The sequence below is a fragment of the Pogona vitticeps genome, chromosome 2 (assembly GCF_051106095.1).
Source record: "Pogona vitticeps strain Pit_001003342236 chromosome 2, PviZW2.1, whole genome shotgun sequence".
In the NCBI taxonomy this organism is placed as follows: domain Eukaryota; kingdom Metazoa; phylum Chordata; class Lepidosauria; order Squamata; family Agamidae; genus Pogona; species Pogona vitticeps.
The window spans coordinates 135603562-135623534 of NC_135784.1; the positions used below are offsets into that span (position 1 = coordinate 135603562).

General features: G+C 43.6%; 1 protein-coding gene across 5 annotated transcripts in view; it reads left to right on the plus strand.

Moving 5' to 3' along the window:
- CASKIN2 (CASK interacting protein 2) overlaps positions 1–19973 on the plus strand; it is a 125120-nt gene that overhangs the window by 78689 nt on the left and 26458 nt on the right. For all 5 annotated transcript variants that reach the window (XM_072990550.2, XM_078386037.1, XM_078386038.1 and 2 more), the window contains exons 3-5: positions 11635–11686; positions 18840–18937; positions 19418–19563. In XM_072990550.2, the coding sequence (XP_072846651.2) occupies positions 11635–11686; positions 18840–18937; positions 19418–19563 (296 nt within the window). The remainder of the gene's footprint in view (positions 1–11634; positions 11687–18839; positions 18938–19417; positions 19564–19973) is intronic.

A 19973-nucleotide genomic window follows, 5' to 3' on the forward strand; every position in this document is an offset into this window, starting at 1 on the left:
TGTCCCTCCGTCTGTTGTGAAGCAATGAAAGACTAGAGGAGTGAGAGCGAGGGGGGAGCGGCGGGGAGAGAAGGAGACCCAGAGGTGCCTTTATATTTACTTTGAAGCTGGCCCTTCTGACTGGGAAAGCATCAGTTACCATCGGGGCTAGCCTCCTGACATCTGGCCACCTTGCAGGTGTGGGACTGTTTCCCCCTGGCTGGATGGGGATGATGGGGGGTTTTGTAGTATCAGCACACCTTCAGTTTTTCTGCTGGCCTACACGGTCAGCCTTTATGTTTTCTATTCAAGACTGCAAGTTCATGAAGGATAGACTTCACTTTCACCTTATTTACCTTCTCTCACTAAGACAGAGACATTTTCTCTCTGAAGAAAGATTGAGGGTGACGCTGGGGGTAGGAAATAACAGAGGATAGGTAGTACCTTTTTGTTCTGCTTGTGAGTTTCACAGTGTGTGCATCTGGCTGCTCCTGGAAGTAGAAGGCTGGACTATAAGAGAAATGTTGGGTTTCTAGACAGTGCGTGGCACTGACCTTTCTATATGTTATCATTCACTGGACATAAGATTTTGGAATTATCCCAGTTGCTGAAATTAGTTTGGTGATTATCTTGATCTTGCCCTTGTTTTTATTGTTGTTGTTACAGGATACTAACATAAGGTTTTCCTGCTTCAAGTGTTACTCCCAGAGATGGGAGAAATAACACTTTCCATTTTACCTGTGGTTGCTCCTCATATGAAAGGGGTGGTGCTTCATCTGATCTGCCATGGATCCAACTATATTATTCATGTACAATGGCTTCTTACTTTGTCCTCACATGCCTTCCAGAAATATATCCATACTGGATGAATACTTTGGAAATGTGTGCACACGGAGACCCTTTGCATGAGGGTCAACTTGCGCCATAGCTTCTTTGAGAGGCCACCTTCTGTGGGGAGCAGGGGCTCCAATAATTGTGCAGAAGGGAACATGTTTAACAAGCTTCGCTTCTCCCAGGCTCAGAGAAGTGAAACCTACTGAAATTGCCTGAACGTGCCTAAGGCAAAGGGACACATGGCACGTCATTATATATCCTCACCCCACCAACATCAACAAGCATTCGGCTGGCATTTGATGTGTTTTCAGGTTGTAGCTATTAGTTAAGCATGACAATTCTGAGGTAAAAAAGGCATCGCATACGATTGAGCTTTTGCCACGAGAGGGAGCCCTTGCAGTCTGTGAGAGCAATGTCTAATATTCCTTGAATTGGGAGGCATTGTCCCTAAAATATGTGGTGGTTCGTTATTTGGGCCCAGAAACCAACCTTGCAGATTCCACAAGGACAGAGTGGTTGCAGGTAAGCCTCGCTGCAGTGACATCTCAGAAGTGAGTTTGCTCCCACATGTATTATAAGACTGCAGCGAGAACCTTATTTTGAGCTGGCCTAGTGGGGTATCATAAAAGGTAGAAGCAGCAGGCGCTGTTATTTTTAAACCACAGTTGTAGTTGTCTATCTCTGCTGGGTCTATTGTGCAAAACAGAGGCAGGGGGTCCTCTCCTTTAGTTTCTCTAACTTCCATGTCCATAGGAGACTTTGTCAGACAACTGAATGTTCTCCTGTTTCATTTCCTGGGCTCTCAAGTCCAAAGCACCCATGGTTAATTTCAGGGGTTTTTCCTAATCCTTGTTCAACTAATGTAGAGCTTAGAAAAGTTACATTTTGGGCAACAACTCCCAGAGCCCCCAAGACATGATAACCATTGTAGCCCAAAATGTATCTTTTCTGAGTTTCCATCTAATGGAGAGGAATGCATAATTTTCAGTGAGGAATGTAGAGGACATCTTTACTTTAAAAAAAACAAAAAAAAAAACAGACAAGAACTTTAACATTTTCCCTGTTCTTTAACCATCAGTAAATTTGGGTAGAATAATGGGTATAATGATGTTGCGCCACACCAGCACTAGACTGTGAAGACGTTATGTGAACGCAGATCATATGCACAGACCGGTGTTCACAGTGGACTTTCTGCACACTGTTGCAAGGGTATTAAAAAGCCCATTGTCAGTAGCAATTTACTGTTTTAAGTACACACAACAGCCTATCTGATTTCATTGGCATTCACACATCCACTTTAGCAAAAGCTGCAAGGGCACATGGGCAGCTGTGGTAAACGTTTGAGGTGTCTATGTAATGTTTTGTTTAATCTGCCAACATGGATGAAAAAGACCAGAACAAAACCATACAGCAGTTTGGTGTAGCTTCTGTCATTGGCACTTGCAGAAAACCTAGGATCTCATCTGCATCGTGCTACTGTATTTCTTTTGAAGGCATTTATATACTAGGGTATAACCCCAAAGGTTTTCAAAGTAGCTTACAAAAGAATAGGTAATGTATGTGCAGTAAACCTGAAGTCTGTTCTTGTGCTTTACGAGTAAAGGAAATAGGCTACCAGTATCCTACAGCTGCATCTGAAGAGATGGGTAGCATTAGCAAAGAAATGGGTTGATATTACACGTGCGCACACACACACACACACACACGGCTGCTATTTGCCAATGTTCTTAATACAAAAAAATCCTTGCCGCACCACATAGTTCTTTATTTGTAGTTTGTTAAATAGATAACAGAACAAATAAAATGCAAACATTGTGCAGAGTTTCAGATGTTTTGTTAAATTACTCTAGCTGCATAATAGAAATGACCGGATTCAAAGAGCAAAATAGCTTAAAGTTCACCCTTCCTCATTAAATGGCATGTACAATTTCAGTAATTCACTCTGAAACATTAGTAGGAGAAAGAATAAAAAGTTTATATGCGTACAAATGAACAAATCAAGCAGCAAACTGACAAACATGAATCCAATGAAGCAGCAAGAGACTTCAACAGATTCCTGATTGCCAACAGACAAAAGAGGAGAAAAGAACTGAGCAGAGAGGCAGGGCTTTCTTTGAATTCAGAGGCAGGAGGAAACTGTTGGTTATTGCTGGATAGATTGACGATCCAGCCCAGAAAGGTCCCTTCCAACCAAACCTGCTAAAGGCAGCATGCAAAGTTGCAAATACTTTAACAGACATATCTATGAAATAGTAGACTGAATACTGCTCAGAATCCCTGTGAAGTTTAAAATTTGAATATGCAGTAAAATCTGAGTGTACAGATGAGATAACAATTCACCACTCTTTCCAAAAATCTTTGGGATTTGGAACATCTTGTCTCATTTGTGGAAAGTGAGGATGTAGTTCGCTTGGTAGGTTTCTCATGAGTAGGGACTTTGAAGGGAACAGACTGCTAAACAAACAAACACAAAATAACCCAGTCCTGTTCTTTGTTCCTAATAAATTGATTTCATGCAAAAGTGGTACTTGGAACACGATCCCTCTCTAGAGGGTCTAAGCCTCCGACCCTCCTCAAACTGAATTCTTCTAGATAGTAGAGACTATTGTGGGTCATCTTGGCTCAACTGGCAAGGCCAGCGGTCAGGGATACTGGCAATGGAAAACTCTGGCAAGACATAGGTTTGGGGGGGAAAGGCTGATTGATAGGGTTGGGTGCTGATAATGAAAGAGTCATTCCCTTCGGTAATTTGGGCCCAACCTTATTTTGGGTTTTAGAAATCAGACCTTGCATTCTAAATTGTGCTTAGAAACAAATCTGAAGCTTATGCCATTGTTTTCACAGAGAGGAAACTTGCTTCCATTCCCTTATTCCTGAAGCTGACCGTGTTGAGGCAGCTGAAGTTTTCAAAATGTCCTCAAAAGAAGCCCCATCAAGTGACCCGTTTTTGGACACCAGCAAGAGGGCTACCACATCATTACTCATTTTCCTAAAGATAGCCATGTATGCCAGGCCACCCTAAGTTAGAAGTGACTTGATGCGACATCATCACCACCACCACTCCAGTGGTTTGTTGCAGTAAACAATACTTATTGAACATTTTATTTTAGCGGATAGCCCACTTCGTTAAATGTACCATGAAGTGGGCTAAAAGTTATGGAAGCATACTTCAAGCTAAACATTTTGGTCTTTCCGGTGCCACAAGACTTAATTATCATTGTCCGCACTTAAGATAAACTTCACAAAAACTCACGCACAAGGTTATTTAGATTCACATGGATCAACAGAGCTTATACAGAATAATCATTGTCAGTGCAACATTATACCTGTCTATGGGAAACTAGGCCCCTCTGAGCTCAGTGAGACTTATTCCCAGCTAACGGTAGCCGTTAGCTACTATTTACCTCCAGGAAACTCCAAAAATGTGGGTTAACTCCAATATTGCAGTTCTGCACAACAATTCCTCCTTCTGTCCTTCTTCCCACAGCCTTCTGTGCTATCTGAAAAATCTGTTCCATGTGGTTTCACTAGCCCCTTTCCCAGCAGACTGAAGGGGGCAGGGATGACTGGGGAAGGCAGGTTTCTCTCTTTTTCATTGTGCTGACACAACTAGTTCTGTCAGCAGCAGAATGACATTGTTGGATCCTGACCTATATCGTCTCTTTTTGTCAACAACTTATTTGTAGGAACATGTTTTGAATTAATATGTACAGTGTGCTCAACTATCTGATCTAGGTGTTTTGTTTCCATGTGGTAGCCTTGGCCCAGTTGTTAATTTGCGCCTTCACCGATCTCTCCAGAGTAGAGCAAGGGTAAATAACAAACTGCAGAACGAACATAATAAAGTGTGTGTGTGTGTGTGTGTGTACCTGCACATACACGTGCACATGTACATACAGAAAGAGAAAGATTTCAACAACAGTGAGTGATAGTAACAGATTGGTCAGAATTCTCTTGAAATCCAGTACAACATAAAGCTCCCTCAGCAAAATTCTGTCCAATCTCTGGCTTGCTGTTGCAGAAGTCAGATACTCTCCTGTTAGAAGGAGCAGGACTGGAACAACAAGGTACTAATTTATTTTCTTGCACGAGTTCAGAGCTTTTTCACAATGTTGCATTGCGTGAGTGGAGGAAACAGAGGATTCTTTATATTTTTATTACAGCTTCTTGCAATGAAGAGCTGCCCCATAATTGGATTAAAAAGAACACACTGACCAATAATATTTATTGCCATTTTCACAGGAATTTAAATTATTGATTATATAACTGCATGATTTTTTCATTAAAAATATCCTTTACTCCTCCCTTCCCTCTCCTTATATAAGGTCCTTGGAGTCGTGGCATCTGGGTTCTCGCCTCAGATCACTCTGCTTTTTTTTTAATTCCTGAGATTGGAAACAAACTATTTCATCTTTTTTTTCCGTCTGTCCCAGTTTACCCACCAGTAAAATGAGGGCAAATTCTCTGACTTACTTTCCCGAGAGGGATTTAAATTTTCACTTATTAATTCATGTTTTATCAAGGATTTTCAAAAGCTTTGATGGAACAAGGTCCCAAGGAAAAAAAACCCCAAAAAAGGCCCATATACAAATACAGTAGCAGGGTTTTTGACAGAAAGTATACATTTTGTTAATGCCGATAAGGAGCATTTAAATGTCCAAGTGCCACCTGCTGAGAATGGTATCAACCTCTATACCAGTTATTCCCAACCTTGAGTCCTCAGATGTCCTTGGACTACAATTCCCAGAAATCCAGGCCAGCACAGCTAGTGGTGAAGGCTTCTGGGAGTTTTAATCCAAGAACATCTAGGAACCCAAGGTTGAGAGCCACTGCTCTATAGTGAGGTCGACCTAGAATGGTTTGTTAGGCGTTCTGTCCTGTGTTTTCTTGTCAAATATCCACAACAGGTTGGGTTACTATTAATTGAGTAGAGAAGATCCATCAAAACTGTTCCAGAACCTAGGACCCTCCAGATGTATTAGCCTACAACTCCCATCAGACCTAGTAAGCCTGGTGGTAACTCTAAAGAGCAGCTTGAGCCAAGGCAGTAACTAAAAAATAGGAGATAACACAGCACCGATTACCTGTCACTCAAACTCAGAAATAAGAGATCTCTCCAGAAGACCACTACCTTTTATTCTACTGGCACCTTCCTTGGAAAAATCATATAAGAAATGAGTCTCGAACAACCCAGATCATTCCTCTGGAAGCTTTCTTCCTTCCTTGACTTCTGTGGCTTTGACAGCTGGGTGGTAAGCGGAAATCCATTGGGTGAAGCTTTCCCCCTGCATTTGGATTACCCTTATGGCCAATCTGTCACACTTATTTGCTAGTACAGTGACTCATTGGAATCACCTTATGTGAAAAATGAATCTTCTCTAAATAAAACTTCCTTAGCTTTTAGCACCTAGGTTCTGTTACGCTCAGCTGAACAGTGGTGGCAGAGGGTGTGTGTGTGTGCATGCCTTACCCTTGGGAGCATATTCGTGAAGGAAGGACAGTTTTATCCAGTCTCTTCTCTGGCACTTTGGAAGATGAAAATATCCTTAAAATACCTATTTATACTGATTCCATTTAGACCTCCCCAGTTTCTGCTGTGTCAGGGAGATGGAGAAGCTCCAAGGAGTTTGTCTGTCACACACATTATGTCATCAACTCCTCATAAATAGTTTTCCATTAAAACAGAAATAGTTTTGCAAAACATTTTGATTAGCCCTAGGAAAATCACAATGATGCTGGTTTTCTTTTCAGCCTTATCTGTGTCATTGAGCCTGCCTCTTGTTCAGCCTTCCTTGCTCTACCTCTCCAGTTGGACCCCCAAATCTATTCCCCTCTATGCAGTGCATCTTGTTAGCCAGCATCCTCCTGGCAACCAAAGACAGGAGGAGGCAATACTCTAGGCCCAACACATTTGCCTGGCTAGGCTGTAGTGTCTGTGATGATTCGAATTACCTTGTTGAATGAAATGGGCCAGGGAACACCCTAATCTAGCAGGCTGTGTAGCCATTCAGATGCCCCTGGAGGTCAATCCATGTGGTTTGTCCTCAAATTCTAGCAGTCAGAACCATACTGCCTTTCTCTTTCTGCAAGGTCATTCACCTCCAACTCTGATCCCAAAGCCTTTAATCTTTAGCCTCAGCTCCATTTTAACCTCCTATCACATCCATCCACTGCAGCTCTAACCCCCGTAAAATGTTCCTCCCCCCAAGTAAAGCAGAGGAAGATGGGGCACTTTGAAGGTTACTGCAGTGACTATTTGCATGGATGGCTTTTTTAAAATGAGGCCAGATATATCTTCATGGAGGGTGCCTAATCACCTTGGAAGACAAAAGAGCACCTCTGCAGTGTTAGTAAGCAAGTTGTAGAATAACAGATCAAATCCAGCTCAGATCTTTGTATGTTACTCAAGTAGGCATCCTTCAGTCTCGAGAGACTATGGTAACGTGCTCTCTATGGAGGACTTGGAACAGCATCTAGTGTGGCTGAGGAGGCCAATTTGAGTGTGACAATCCCTTCCACACTGAAGACAAATACAATCTGTCCCTTGTCCAGCTCCCTGATTTTGCTGGTTTCGGGACTGCCTCTTTGCCTCGGCCTGCTGGATGAGTGTCTCTTCAAACTGGGAGAGGCTGTGCTGCACCACCTGCCTCCAGGCTGAACGCTCAGATGTCAAGGTTTCCCATCTGTTGAGGTCCATTTCTAAGGCCTTCAGATCCTGCTTGCAGATATCCTTGTATCGCAGCTGTGGTCTCCCTCTGGGGTGATTTCCCTGCACTAATTTTCCATACAGGAGATCTTTTGGAATCCGACCATCATGACATGCCCAAGCCAATGTAGACGTCACTGTTTCAGTAATGTATACATGCTGAAAATTCCAGCTCGATCTAGGACTACTCTATTTGTAACTTTGTCCTGCCAGGTGATACCAAAAATGCATCAGAGACAATGCATATGGAAGGTGTTGAGCTTCCTCTCCTGCCGTGCATGAAGGGTCCAGGACTCACTGCAGTACAGGAGTGTGCTCAGGACACAGGCTCTATAGACCTGGATCTTGGTGTATGCTATCAGCTTCTTATTGAGCCATATTCTCTTTGTGAGTTTAGACAACATGGTAGTTGGCTACCAATAGCTACTAAAAACTACTGTACTTATTAATGGACCCACTTGGAGCTCTGTGGGAACTGATTTCATGATATAACCAGCCCAATAATTTAAACTGGAAAATCAGTAGTATCTGCGGGGAAACAAAAAAAAATTCCTGGCATTTTAGAGATCTTTTGGGACAAAAATATTAATTTTCAAAAATATTTGCAAGAAGATAATGTTTATTCTCATATTATAAGGGACTGGTGATAAATACAAGTATTAAATGATCATAGAGTTTTTTATTCTATTTGCATTTGTCTGCCATCTGTCTTCCCCCTCCTTCTTTTCTCCTTATTTCCTTGATCTTTTAAATTCTCCTTACATCCCAGTTTACTATACTGTACCTCCTCTGTACCTCCCTTGACACCTTTCAGGCTCCCTCTCTCACACTTTATTTAAAATAATAATAATAATGTTATGTTTTTAAAAATTCTATTCAGAGACTGACATGCTGCAAAGCAGCATGGCGTTCTTCCGCACCCTTTTGTGAATAATTTGGACCCTGTAAGGAAATAAAAACAGCAGACAATCAAAGCCCTGTGCTTCTTTTTTGAATTATGCCCAGCAGTTCAGGAACAAAAGTTACGCAGAAAACTAGTGGACAAAACCATGCTGTACAGGTTGGCTGTTTTGTTTGATAGCAGTTGATGTAGTGTGTATGTCAGTCTGCTTGACTTGGTGGGAGGTATTGGGCATGGACTTTGTTTGGGATTGTATGACTGTCCCGTATAGGTTCCTCTGTGTCTCCCTGAAGAAAGTCTGCCTTATGTGAAACGCCCACATCATTGTGCCAAAATTTGTGATGACAAACATGTGATTTGGAATTTGGGGCTTAGTCTCCATTGCTGCCTGTACTCTCTTGGCTATGTCCATTTTCACTGCACTTAGTGTTAATTTGCTGTATATGAAAAGGATGGCGAGAGAAGTACAGTAATTGTTTTGTGTTGCAGATCTCAGCCCCTCCCTCCCACTTGTGTTCAGGCTCAAAGTTACAGTGGGGTCTTGACTTGAGAACTTAATCTGTATTGGAAGGCGGTTCTCAAGTCAAAAAGTCTGTAAGTCAAGTCTCCATTGACTTACAGTGCATTGAAAACCAATTAATCCCGTAACAGGCCGTTTTTGTTCCATTTTGGTTTTTTTCTGGTCTGTAAGTCAAATCTCAGTCTGCAAGTCAAACCTAAATTTTGCGGCCAGAGAAGTCTGTAACTCAAAAAGTCTGTAAGTCAAGCCGTCTGTAAGTCAAGGGTCCACTGTACTTTGTTTTGGCCTCACCAATTTGCCTTGGAAAATGACTTTTTTGTGACTGGCCACCAAAATATATATCAGAGCAAAGAAACAGCACTTCTCAACCTTTTCTGAGCCAGTTGGCAGAACTGCAATTTCTGAGGAAAGTTTGAGGATATATAGGTTGAGGATATATATATATACTCCTCAACCTTTTCTGAGCCAGTTGGGCATATATATATAAGGGTTTATAGAGAGTTTAACCCCCCCCATGTATATTAGTTTGGTAATCCTTGTGCTTTCCACCTATGACTCTCCATCCTGTCTGTTGACTCCTGCTATTTTGCAAGCAGATTGCTGAATAAAAGGCCTCATTATTATGTGGAAGAAAATAATTAAGTTGGCTTCAGCTTAAAGGAAAGAGAAGATAAGCTGGAGAAGCTTGCATACATTTAGAAATGTAGAAAGGTCCTCTTCATTGTGGAGACCTCCTTAGGCCCTGGGCTATTTAGAAAATTGAGGTTCTGGGGGCTGGGCAAAATGGAGGGAATGTCAGGCAGATACAATGGCTGCATTCACTGCCTCAGGACCCTTCCGTCTTGTGCCTGTGAAGCAAAAATGCCAGCCATTTCGTCTGTGGGCTTTTTCCTGGCAGTGGGTAGGTGGCAGAGAGGTGGAAACCAAATGTCCCAGCCCTACACTTCTTTGGGCACCAGTTTATAAAAGGACGGATGTCCAGACAGGCAAAGGAAAAAGGGGGCACTGCCCCACAGCTCAGTAGCAATGGAGAAAGAGGCAGAATTCTCCTGGTTCTGTGGAAGTCACGCAACCAGTTGAATAGGTTCTGGAGATGGGAAGAGTTTGGTGATGGCAGCAGCCATGCTGGGGAATGGGGAAGTGGAGAAGGAAGTACGCACCGGGCTGGTGCCGATGGAGAAGGATGTGTAGAAGGCAGTGTTGATGGAGCTGGAAAGAAAAAGGAGAAGAAGCTGAAGGAATGGGTCAGGCACTGTCCTGTGCGTTGCAAGGTGGGTCTGAAGTACGTATGGGTGGACAATGTGTCCTGCTTTGCAGAGGAGAACCCTCTGATGGAAGGCTGTCCAATGTAGAGATGGAGAACCACAATAAGGGTGAGCAAGGTCCTTGAAATTGTTCTTTGGTAGCAGAGCAGGCTGATTGGTCAGCAGGTCACAGTCTTCCTCACCGCTATGGTTAGACATTGGCGTACGTTACTAAAAGTATATCTAGACTTGCACCTCTATTTCTAAATTAGCCCATGGAATTTCTGCACGAATCGATGCCTCCTGGCTTCTTTCTTTGGTGACACATTCCAACCACCAATGACAGGCAGAGTGGGTCAAAAAAGGAATGTCATCCTTTTTTCATGGAAAAGATTCAGGCAGGACTGCATTTAACATAATTTCCAGGGCGACTATAAATTTGCTCCAACGTCTGTGTGAGAAAGTAAAGAAATTCTGAATGTAAAAGTAGGCAAAAAAAAATAATGTGTTCATTTTCCAATATCCTACAGTGAATTCAGCTTTTGTGATGGAAATCACTTAATTCCAGTCTCTATATTTATCACTTCTGAGTATTTTCTACCCAGAAAACCCTGAAAAGGGCCACATGAGGAAGATGATGATGATTTGCAAAAAGTGTTAATGCTTTCATTTCAGCTTGTATCACAGATTTCTGACTTGGAAGCACCCAATGTTTGTGGTCAAAATATTTTTTTTCTTTTACGTGGAGTTGCAGATTCATGGAATAGAGAATACATAAAGTGGTTGTGTGATGCATTCAGAAACAAAGCTCTTGGTTGTGCAATACTCTAACTGGATGATTTAAAAGTTACAAAGGAAATTATCTTCCAAGTTCTACAGAATTCTTAATCAAGGATGGTATAAAACTTGGATTTAAGGAAAATAATTCTCAAATTGGGTCAGATGTCATGCTCATGGCTTATGAAGCCAGACTGCTGTGAAAGCAACGTAGAGTTTGAAATTCCACATTAGATAAAGGTAAAAAAGATATCAGTTTACAGGCTTTCCTCTCTTCATCGACAAGATCTTCCAAACTTGAAAACTGATACCTATGTCACTTCCATCTCATGTAGAATCTCAACCTTCATTTTGCTTTTCCAGAAGTCTAACGTCATGAGCCAAGAACATCACATCTGACCCCTTTTTTTAACTACTACTTGCCATAAGCTCAAATTGTATCCTGTCTTCACTCTAAAGCTTACCTTCTGTGCAACTTTTCAGTGATCTAATCAAGGTACTGCCCAACCCATTTTATTTCTATAGAACAGTAAGGGAGATAGCGTGCATATGAAAACTGCCCAGTGTTTATTTGAACTCTGTATTTAGTCATGCAGATTTAGTCAAGATGTTCCACAGAATCCTGAACTGACCCATTTCTTTTCCCCCCACTCATCTCCTTATTTTTCTCTAGAACTCCTGGGGTCAACAAAACGGATGAACGTGAACTACCAGGATGTGGATGGGTATGTACTAAAACAGTGATAAAAACATTGATGAGTTGGAGGAATGATACACCTGTTATTCATTGCAGGGATTGAGGGTCTCCTCTCTTCCTGACTTCAGTTCACTGCTCCACTTCTGACTTGTTGTGTGACCTTGAACCAGTCCTTTCAAGACCTTGAACCAGTCCTTTCAAGACAAAAATCCAAAAGCCAAGAATAGCACAGGAGACCAGACCCTTAAAGATACAGGGCCAAATCCTTAAACTGCAAGACGTATACATTACTGAGCTAATGGAACAGAGCAATTGTCCCAATGCAGCACCTTCCTGATGACTTAGACTACCATTCCCATCACCTCTCGGCTAGCACAGGCATTGGGCTTGTGGGTTGTGGGCGATGCACTTACAGCAGTGGTCCCCAACCTTGGGCTCCAGATGTTCTTGGACTTCATTTCCCAGAAATCCTGGCCAGTAGAAGTGGTGGTGAAGGCTTATGGGAGTTGTAGTCCAAGAACATCTGGAGGCCCAAGGTTGGGGATCACTGGCTTACAGGGCAACACCTCTGGAGGATGCCAGGGTGAGGAAGCCTGGATAGGCCAAGATATCTAAAGGGACCCAGGTTGTGGAAGGCTAAAGTAAAATTTGCATCAAGGTCGTTTGAGGTCGGCAGTTTTTCTCAGCAGGGCAGTGACTTATTACCTGCTGAGAAAAATATTATCTGCTAACCCCATTCTTAGAAAAGTACAGTAGCTCCGCAAACCCTGACAAGAAATCAATGTGGATTAAGGTCATAGCATGCATTAAAATTTAGCTAATGCTGCTTAACTAACAGTATACGTTCCTATGCTTCCGTTTTTGATGTTACTTTACCATATTCTTATATAAACATATAGCAAAACGTTTGCTCCCCAGTTGTTGTCTTCCTCCCCAGTTATTTTATGAGAGACAATTGCCTTCTTCTCCCACAGATTTTCTGAGGGTTATTTATTGATTTTATTCTATTTATATACTGCCCTATTAGTGTGAGAGCACTATTCTGGGCAGTTTAACAAATAAAATCCAAGCACACTGAAAACACTCATGATATAATATAAGTAACCCAAGGGGGTAAAAACAGTTTACAACGTACAGTAGCAGGACAAGTGATTGAAAAAGAGAAGAAAAGAAAAAATATAGCAACCTGTCTCAGTATGGAAGGCTTCCCTAAAAAGAAAGGACTTATGTTTTCTTCTGAAGGTCAAAAGGGAGGGAGCCAGGCATAGCTCCTTCAGAAACTGATTCCTTAAAAGTGGGGTCAACGCAGAGAAGGCCCTGCCTCTAGTAGAGGACTTTCAGGCTCTCCTTGGGATGATCACAAGGGGGAGCCTGATCTGGGAAGATCTCGTAGGTCAGGCAGATGGCAGTATTGGAGTCAGATGCTCCAACAAGTAATGTGGTCCCAAACTGTGGAGCGCTTTATACCTAGGAGTTAAAACCTTGAGCTTGATACAACGGGTAACTAGTACTGGCAAGCCAGAACTGGTGTGATATGCTCTGATTTGCTCCCACCAGTCACCCTTACATGAAAGTGGCTCTGTCAGACTCCAGTGCTATTTGAAAGGACAAAGAATGGTCCAGATTCTGAGCCAAATATGGTCTGTGCAAAGGAGCAATCCAAGAAATGTAGTTTAGGGATTTTGCCAGAATTTTATACCCTAAAGTTTCATCACATACTGAATTCTGGAGTTTTGGAACAGCCACAATGCAGGAAAAAAAATGGGCAGTCAAGATTCACTCAAGTGGTAATGGCTAACAATAACAACTAGGTGCTTGCTTACTAAACCTGGAGATCTTAAGTTGATGGAGGGAGTGAAGAGTCAATCATAATGACAGCACTTGTCATGAATGACTTCAATAGTCAAACTGTAATTCACTGGGACTGCAGTCCTGTTTCCAAAGAATTAGGAGGAGCCAGGAATTTTGAGTGATTCCCAGTGTGGTGTAGTGGATAAAGTGATGGACTCTGGAGAACAGAGTTCAAATCCCCACTTAACCATGAAAGCTCACTGAGGGAGTGGAACTTGTAAAAACCACTCCTTGTATATCTCACTTACCTTGAAAGCTCTGTTAGGGTTGTGGTAATTCAGTTCTGACTTGACAGAACAAAACACACTTACATGCACACAGTAATTTTGAACAGACATACTCCATACTGTGTACTCTGTGGAAGATGTTTGTCATGAGACTTCCAGCTGTTGCCTTATTACACTGGTGAAGTGGGGCCAAGAGACTCAGCTCCCAATAAGGGAAATACCTGGTTTGATTTTCACCTCTGCTATAAACTCACTAAGCTGCCTTAGGCAAACACTATTCTCCCCCCCGCCCCCATCTGCAATATGTATGGGGAGATAGGAACAGTGACTTCCATCATGAGGCTACAGCTACATTATGCATGAGAAGCACTCTGGACTCTTGGAAGTGCCCTGCAAACGGTGTTTGAAGGATGGAGGGAGATGAAAGTAGTTCCACTGCAGCAAAATCAGCAAAAAGTCTTGTGGCACCTTGGTAGACTAACAAATTCTATCTAGCACAAGATTTTGTGGAGTGCAGCCCACTTAATGAATCACGCATCTAATGAAACAGACTGCAGTCCCCAAAAGCTAATTGATAAGTAAAAACAATACCAATTAGTGTACAATAATAGACACAATTAGTATATCAATATTACACACACACACACACACACACACAAGGTCACTAGCTTTGCAATTCTCAAGTATGCCATTTATGAGCCTGTAAAGTGAATTTGCAACACTGTTGTTGTTGCTGCTGCTGCTGCATTTATACCCCAGATTTCAGATACAGAAGGTGCACTATTTGTGGATTTGGCATAATTTCCCTTCCCTGTCTAACACAAGCATGATAGCAGAGTGGGTTTTTCCTACTTAGCACTGCTTGTGTTGAATTTCTGGCTGTTATTCTTGTATTACAGATAGCAGGGATTGTGGCAGAAAAAACAAGGTGGCGACACAAAAATAGTAGGGTGGCAGGACCGAAAAGTCTTCCTTTTAGCCCCACAGAGTAGAAAGCTTCCTCTGATTGCTTGCTTTTCTTGCCCTGGAGAATGTTAACTGGGAGGACGGGCATGGCAGCCTCTTAAGTGTTTAGGGTCCCATGCGGGTTGCCTCCTACCCCTGCTAGGCAATGGCAAAGGCCACCCTCTCCAGCTCTCTCAGCCTCAGCGCTCTTTGGGCCTGCCTGTTGCCTGGGCCCCGTCCCCTCTGAGAGCTTCAGGGCAGTCTCCTCAGGGCTGCAGGGATCCCCCTTCTTCTTGCACAGAGGTTGCCCTGGGGATAATTGGAGCATCCAGGCGCCTGCAAGCAGAGGCATAGCGTGAGGTGACTGCTAGCCAACCGCCTGGGGCCAAGAAAAAGGCCTCCCCTGCTGGTATTGTTGCCATTACACGCCAGGGCTTTTCCCTTCCTTTTTCTGCCCTCAGCTGGCTGTTATTCATCCCTCACTCAGTGTTAAACCCTACAATAATATACAGTTTTAAACTGAAATTTCCAAACATTCCCCAGCCATTATGCCACTGCTTGGTGGGCTGAAAAATTCTGGGAGTAGTAAGTCTATAAAAAGTAACTTTTTCTCTGGACTGGGACTTGGAGGTTCTGTTTTACAATGACTCAGGGCCTTCCTAGAGAAGCGAACTCAGAAGGCGGTGCTGGGGGATTCCTGTTCAACGCCCTGGCAGCTGGCCTGCGGGGTCCCTCGGGGTTCTGTTTTGTCTCGTATTTTATTTAACATCTACATATTAAATAAATCCATAGTTTGGGGGTTCTCTGTGACCAGTATTCACCCATCCGTATCTCCCCTTGCCATCGAAATCTGAGGAAGCTCTTTTGTCTCTAGATCAGTGTCTGGTGTCAGTAATGAACTGGGTGAAGGTGACTAAGCCGAAATATAATCCAGACAAGGCAGAGGTGCTGCTGGTCACATCCTGTGCTGGATGGAGTGACACTCCCCCTGAAAACCCAGGTGCACAGCCTGGAAGTACTCTTGGATTCCTGCTTGAATCTAGATGCCCAGGTTTTGGCTATTGCTAGGAGTGCTTTTGCACACTTAAAATTAGCGAGCCAGCTAATTCGCCCATTCCTGGAGAGGTCTGATTTGACAGTGCTTTAGTTACATCCCAGGTGGATTGATGCAACACACTCTATGTGGTGCTGCCTATGGAAAGTGTCAGGAAACTTCAGCAGGTCCAAAACATAGCAGGCAGATTGCTAACTGGAGCTGGAAACAGGGACCACACAATTCCACTGGCTGCCGATCCATTTCTGGGCAAAATTCAGAGAGATGGTCCTAACCTATAAAGCTCTAAATGGCTTGGGCCCAAGTTATCTCAAGGATCCCATCTCCCTTTATGGACCTGCTTGACTGTTAAGATCATCAAGTGATCTTGATGATTTCTCTCGGCCCCACCACCCTTACAGGTGCATTTGGTGGGGACACGGGAAAGAGAGCCTTCTCTGTCACTACTCTGGAACTTCCTCCCCACAGGAAAGTAGACTGGACCCCATTTTTACTGTCCCTCCACAAGCAGGCAAAGACCTTTCTCCTCAGGCAAGCTTTCTCTGAGTGAATAACTGCCGAATACCTTACGCATTTAATGTGTTTTGGTGTTGCTTATGTTTTTGGTCTTGTGTTGATATTACTATGCCACACTGCAGAAGCCCAGGGTCACAGTGTGATCTTTACATTTTCTCACCCCTTCTCTGCCTCCCAATCCGGCTTTCATGAAATCTTTTAAAATGTGTGTGTGAGAGAGAGAGAAGGGGGGGGGGGAGAGGGAGAGGGAGGAAGGGACAGAAACACAGAGAGAGAGAGAGAGAGAGAGAGAGACTTCCTTAGTGTCTGTAACAGGCATATGGGACAATCTGCTCTGACTGGCAATCGGAACCCAATAATTCCAGGGGCTGTGATGGAGCTGCTCTGCATTTTCCAAGCTTTGCTGGGGACAATGTCCCTGCTTTGAAGGCTCCAGGGTCTCTCTTGCCATCTTCAGGGCTGGTTTCCTACCCTTTGAATGAATGGCATCGGTGCAGAGCAAGGGAAAGGCAGAAAGTGGAAGTGGGGGGGGGACTCTGGGTAAACAAGCCTCTTTCACAGATCAGAAACACAGGCTCTATTCATTCTCTGTGGCCTGGCGTACTCGGACCGCAGCCTGATGGGAGAGAGAGACTGCCATCCTCAGGGCAAGTTCGGGAGATGGGGCTGGGGAAGAGATGGACTCCTTGATGAGTAGCTTGTTGTCTGCCAGCAGGCCCACAGTGTTATTTTTTTCAGTTATGCTCAGACAACCCTTGTAACTACTGACTCACAAGGCTTACTTTTTGCCTGTGGGGTTTTATCACCATTTCCCCACCTCTTTAAAAAGAAATTAAAATGCCAGTCACCTCCCCCTTGCCAAGATTGAGTAGCAGCTGCAGAAGGATCGCCTGTGCCTTTAAAAGTGGCATGGCACAAGTTTGATATCCTTTTATAGAATGGGGTAGCAATTAGAAAAGTTGCACTTTCAGGTCTTCTCCTTGCATGCAGTTTCTTTAAAATGGAACAGGAGGACTCTATTGCGTTGCCCACTAGCATTAGGCATGCTGCTCTGGGTAATTTCATGTCTTCCTACACAAAGAATATATACCCATCAAGAAAGCAGAGACACCAAGGGAAAACATAGCCAAGGCCCACAGTCATATGGTCCGGGAACAGAGCCGATAGGAATTGTTGCCTGTCACCCAGAAACAACAAGAGCCTTCCCACCTGTAAGGCTATACAGTGAAATCTCTGAAGAAAAGATCAGTTTCAGAAACAGCTGGGTTACTGCAAAAGGCAGGAAAGAGGGATGTGTCGTTAAGTATTTTGGGCTTGTCCAACCCATGCTGGAAAGTTGTCAGAATCCATGATTCACAAAGAACTGGAATGGCCAGATGCCCCTTATTTTAGGGAATGCTCCCTACTTTGAAAAACTGTCCCTTATTTTGGAAACTGAGAGGTTCGGAGAGCCAAACAGATGTCTGTTACTTCAGAACATCCCTATTTCCCAGAATATTATAAAGACGATACTATAGTCTCTTTCATTTTTGTCTGTCAGATCTGGGAAGATGTGCAAACATGACTCCTTTTGCCAAGCGTAGGAAGAGATACTGACACCAGACCTAAAGGATCAGGAGGATGGGATGGCAGGGGAAGGGGGTAATTTCTTAGGAACACACAGATTTGGGAAAAGAAATTGGGAGACCAGATTACCAGCTTGGTACAGTCTAAAAGAAAGGTGTTTGATGAAGTGCCTGCTGAGATTGTAAGTGAACAGCCTGGAATGAGCAATGGCCTAGCAGCCAGTGTTACGTCTTCTCACTCTCCTCCTCATACAGTCCTGCTGCTCGCTAGATAGTTTTCAGGTAAGTGGATGTTTAAGGGGCAGGCTGGAAGGGAAAATCAATAGAAGCTGTATCATTTTGTTCAGTGAGGTAACACAACTAAAGTTCTAGGGCACAGCAGGGAAAGAAGATGACGGAACAATAGTTTCCTCAGATGACTGAAGAGAAATAGATGTAGGTGACTGGGAGCAACATGCTAGCCTGTGGTGTTTTTTTTTTTAATTGATTGGATTTATATCTTATCCTTTCTCCAAAGAGCGTAAGATATACTGCATGGCTGATTGTCTCTACCATGTCCCTGTGAGGTACATTAGTCTGAAAAATACAGGGACTGAATCAAGGACACCTAGAAAACTGGGTGATTTGAACTTTCGTCTCTCTCCAGGGACCTCATCCAACACACTTGCCCCTGAACTGGACAAGGGTGTTCAAAGCTTGCCTCATGGTTCCTGTAATGGCTGTTGGAGTCACAGTTCAGCCAAGGTTCTCCACAGTTTCCCTTCCATGACAGCCCATGAGGGTTGATGCGGAAGGTGTGCCATAGTGCTGTTAACCCCACATTTGGAGGTTTGAGACAACAACATCCATGTAGTTACAGGCAATCTGAGACCTTCGATGCCACTGTTGTGTGGCTCTGAGATATCGGAGTCTGAGCTTAGATGTGGCTAACAATGACTCCCAATTGGGAGGACTGGGGTGTAAAATTAGGAGGCCCCTGGTGTATGCACCAGCAAATTGTTCTCTTCTCTCCTCTGTTCTCAGGTTTTCAGCACTGCACCATGCGGCCCTGGTTGGGAGCCTAGAACTAATCTCCCTGCTGCTGGAAGCACAGGCCACCGTGGATATTAAGGATATCAATGGTAAGCATTCTTCTTGCTCTCTTCAAGACGGAGGGAAATCCTCCATGCTGTTGTCCTAGCCAGCAGTGTGAGGGAATGGCACAATACCTGCTCCTTACTTAATGGAGTCAAAAGTCTATATTGATAGCGAACAGTTCCCCCAGAAGAAATACAGTTTCCTTCATAAAGAAAAGAGACTTCTGCTTTGACTAGAATAACGCAACTTATAAGTTCCCGCCTTACTACTATGTCTGGCCAAAGATTTGAGAAGGGAACTGGTGAGGCATAATATTTTTGCTTTATTAGCCCTGTTCCTCATTATGTACCCCTGTGGTTCATATACCACGCAGCCTGTTTCTTCCACATCTTTTACCAGAGCGGACCCATTGAAATGAATAGGGCTTTAAACTGGTCATTTTAATCGCAGCAGATTTACTTTAGGCGTGGTTAAATCTGAATTCTTTTCTGTGTTTCTTCTTTCTAATCACTTTCTCCCTACAGGAATGCGACCACTACACTATGCTGCCTGGCAAGGGAAAGTGGAGCCAGTGCGCCTGCTACTGAGAGCGGCCGCTTCCGTCAACACGGCATCGTTGGATGGACAGATCCCATTGCATCTTTCTGCACAATATGGCCACTATGAAGTGGTGAGTGTTGGTGCTGGGGCCACTGGTAGGGAAACAGGGGAAGTAGGCATCTGCCTGCATTTTTTGGAATCTAGGACTGTCGTACAGACCACTGGCATGTCCAGATTGGCCAGTGCTTTTAACTTGTGACCGCACCCAGTTAGAACCCATTCATTTCATGCTCTTCCTTCTCCTGTGTTGTCCAACGTTTTCTCACATATTTTTTTTTGGCCCCCACCACCTCAGAGAGAACATACCTTGATACTCACTTCCATTCTTGCAGAATTGGAGCTCTCTTCTGGGACACTTGGGGGACACTGATTTCACAATTATGTCCATCCAGGGATGATGGTTAACAGAACGGTGTTTTCAGCCCATATGGCTTGTATGTTTTGCTTGCATCATAGCATATCGTTACCCAAGCCCATTTT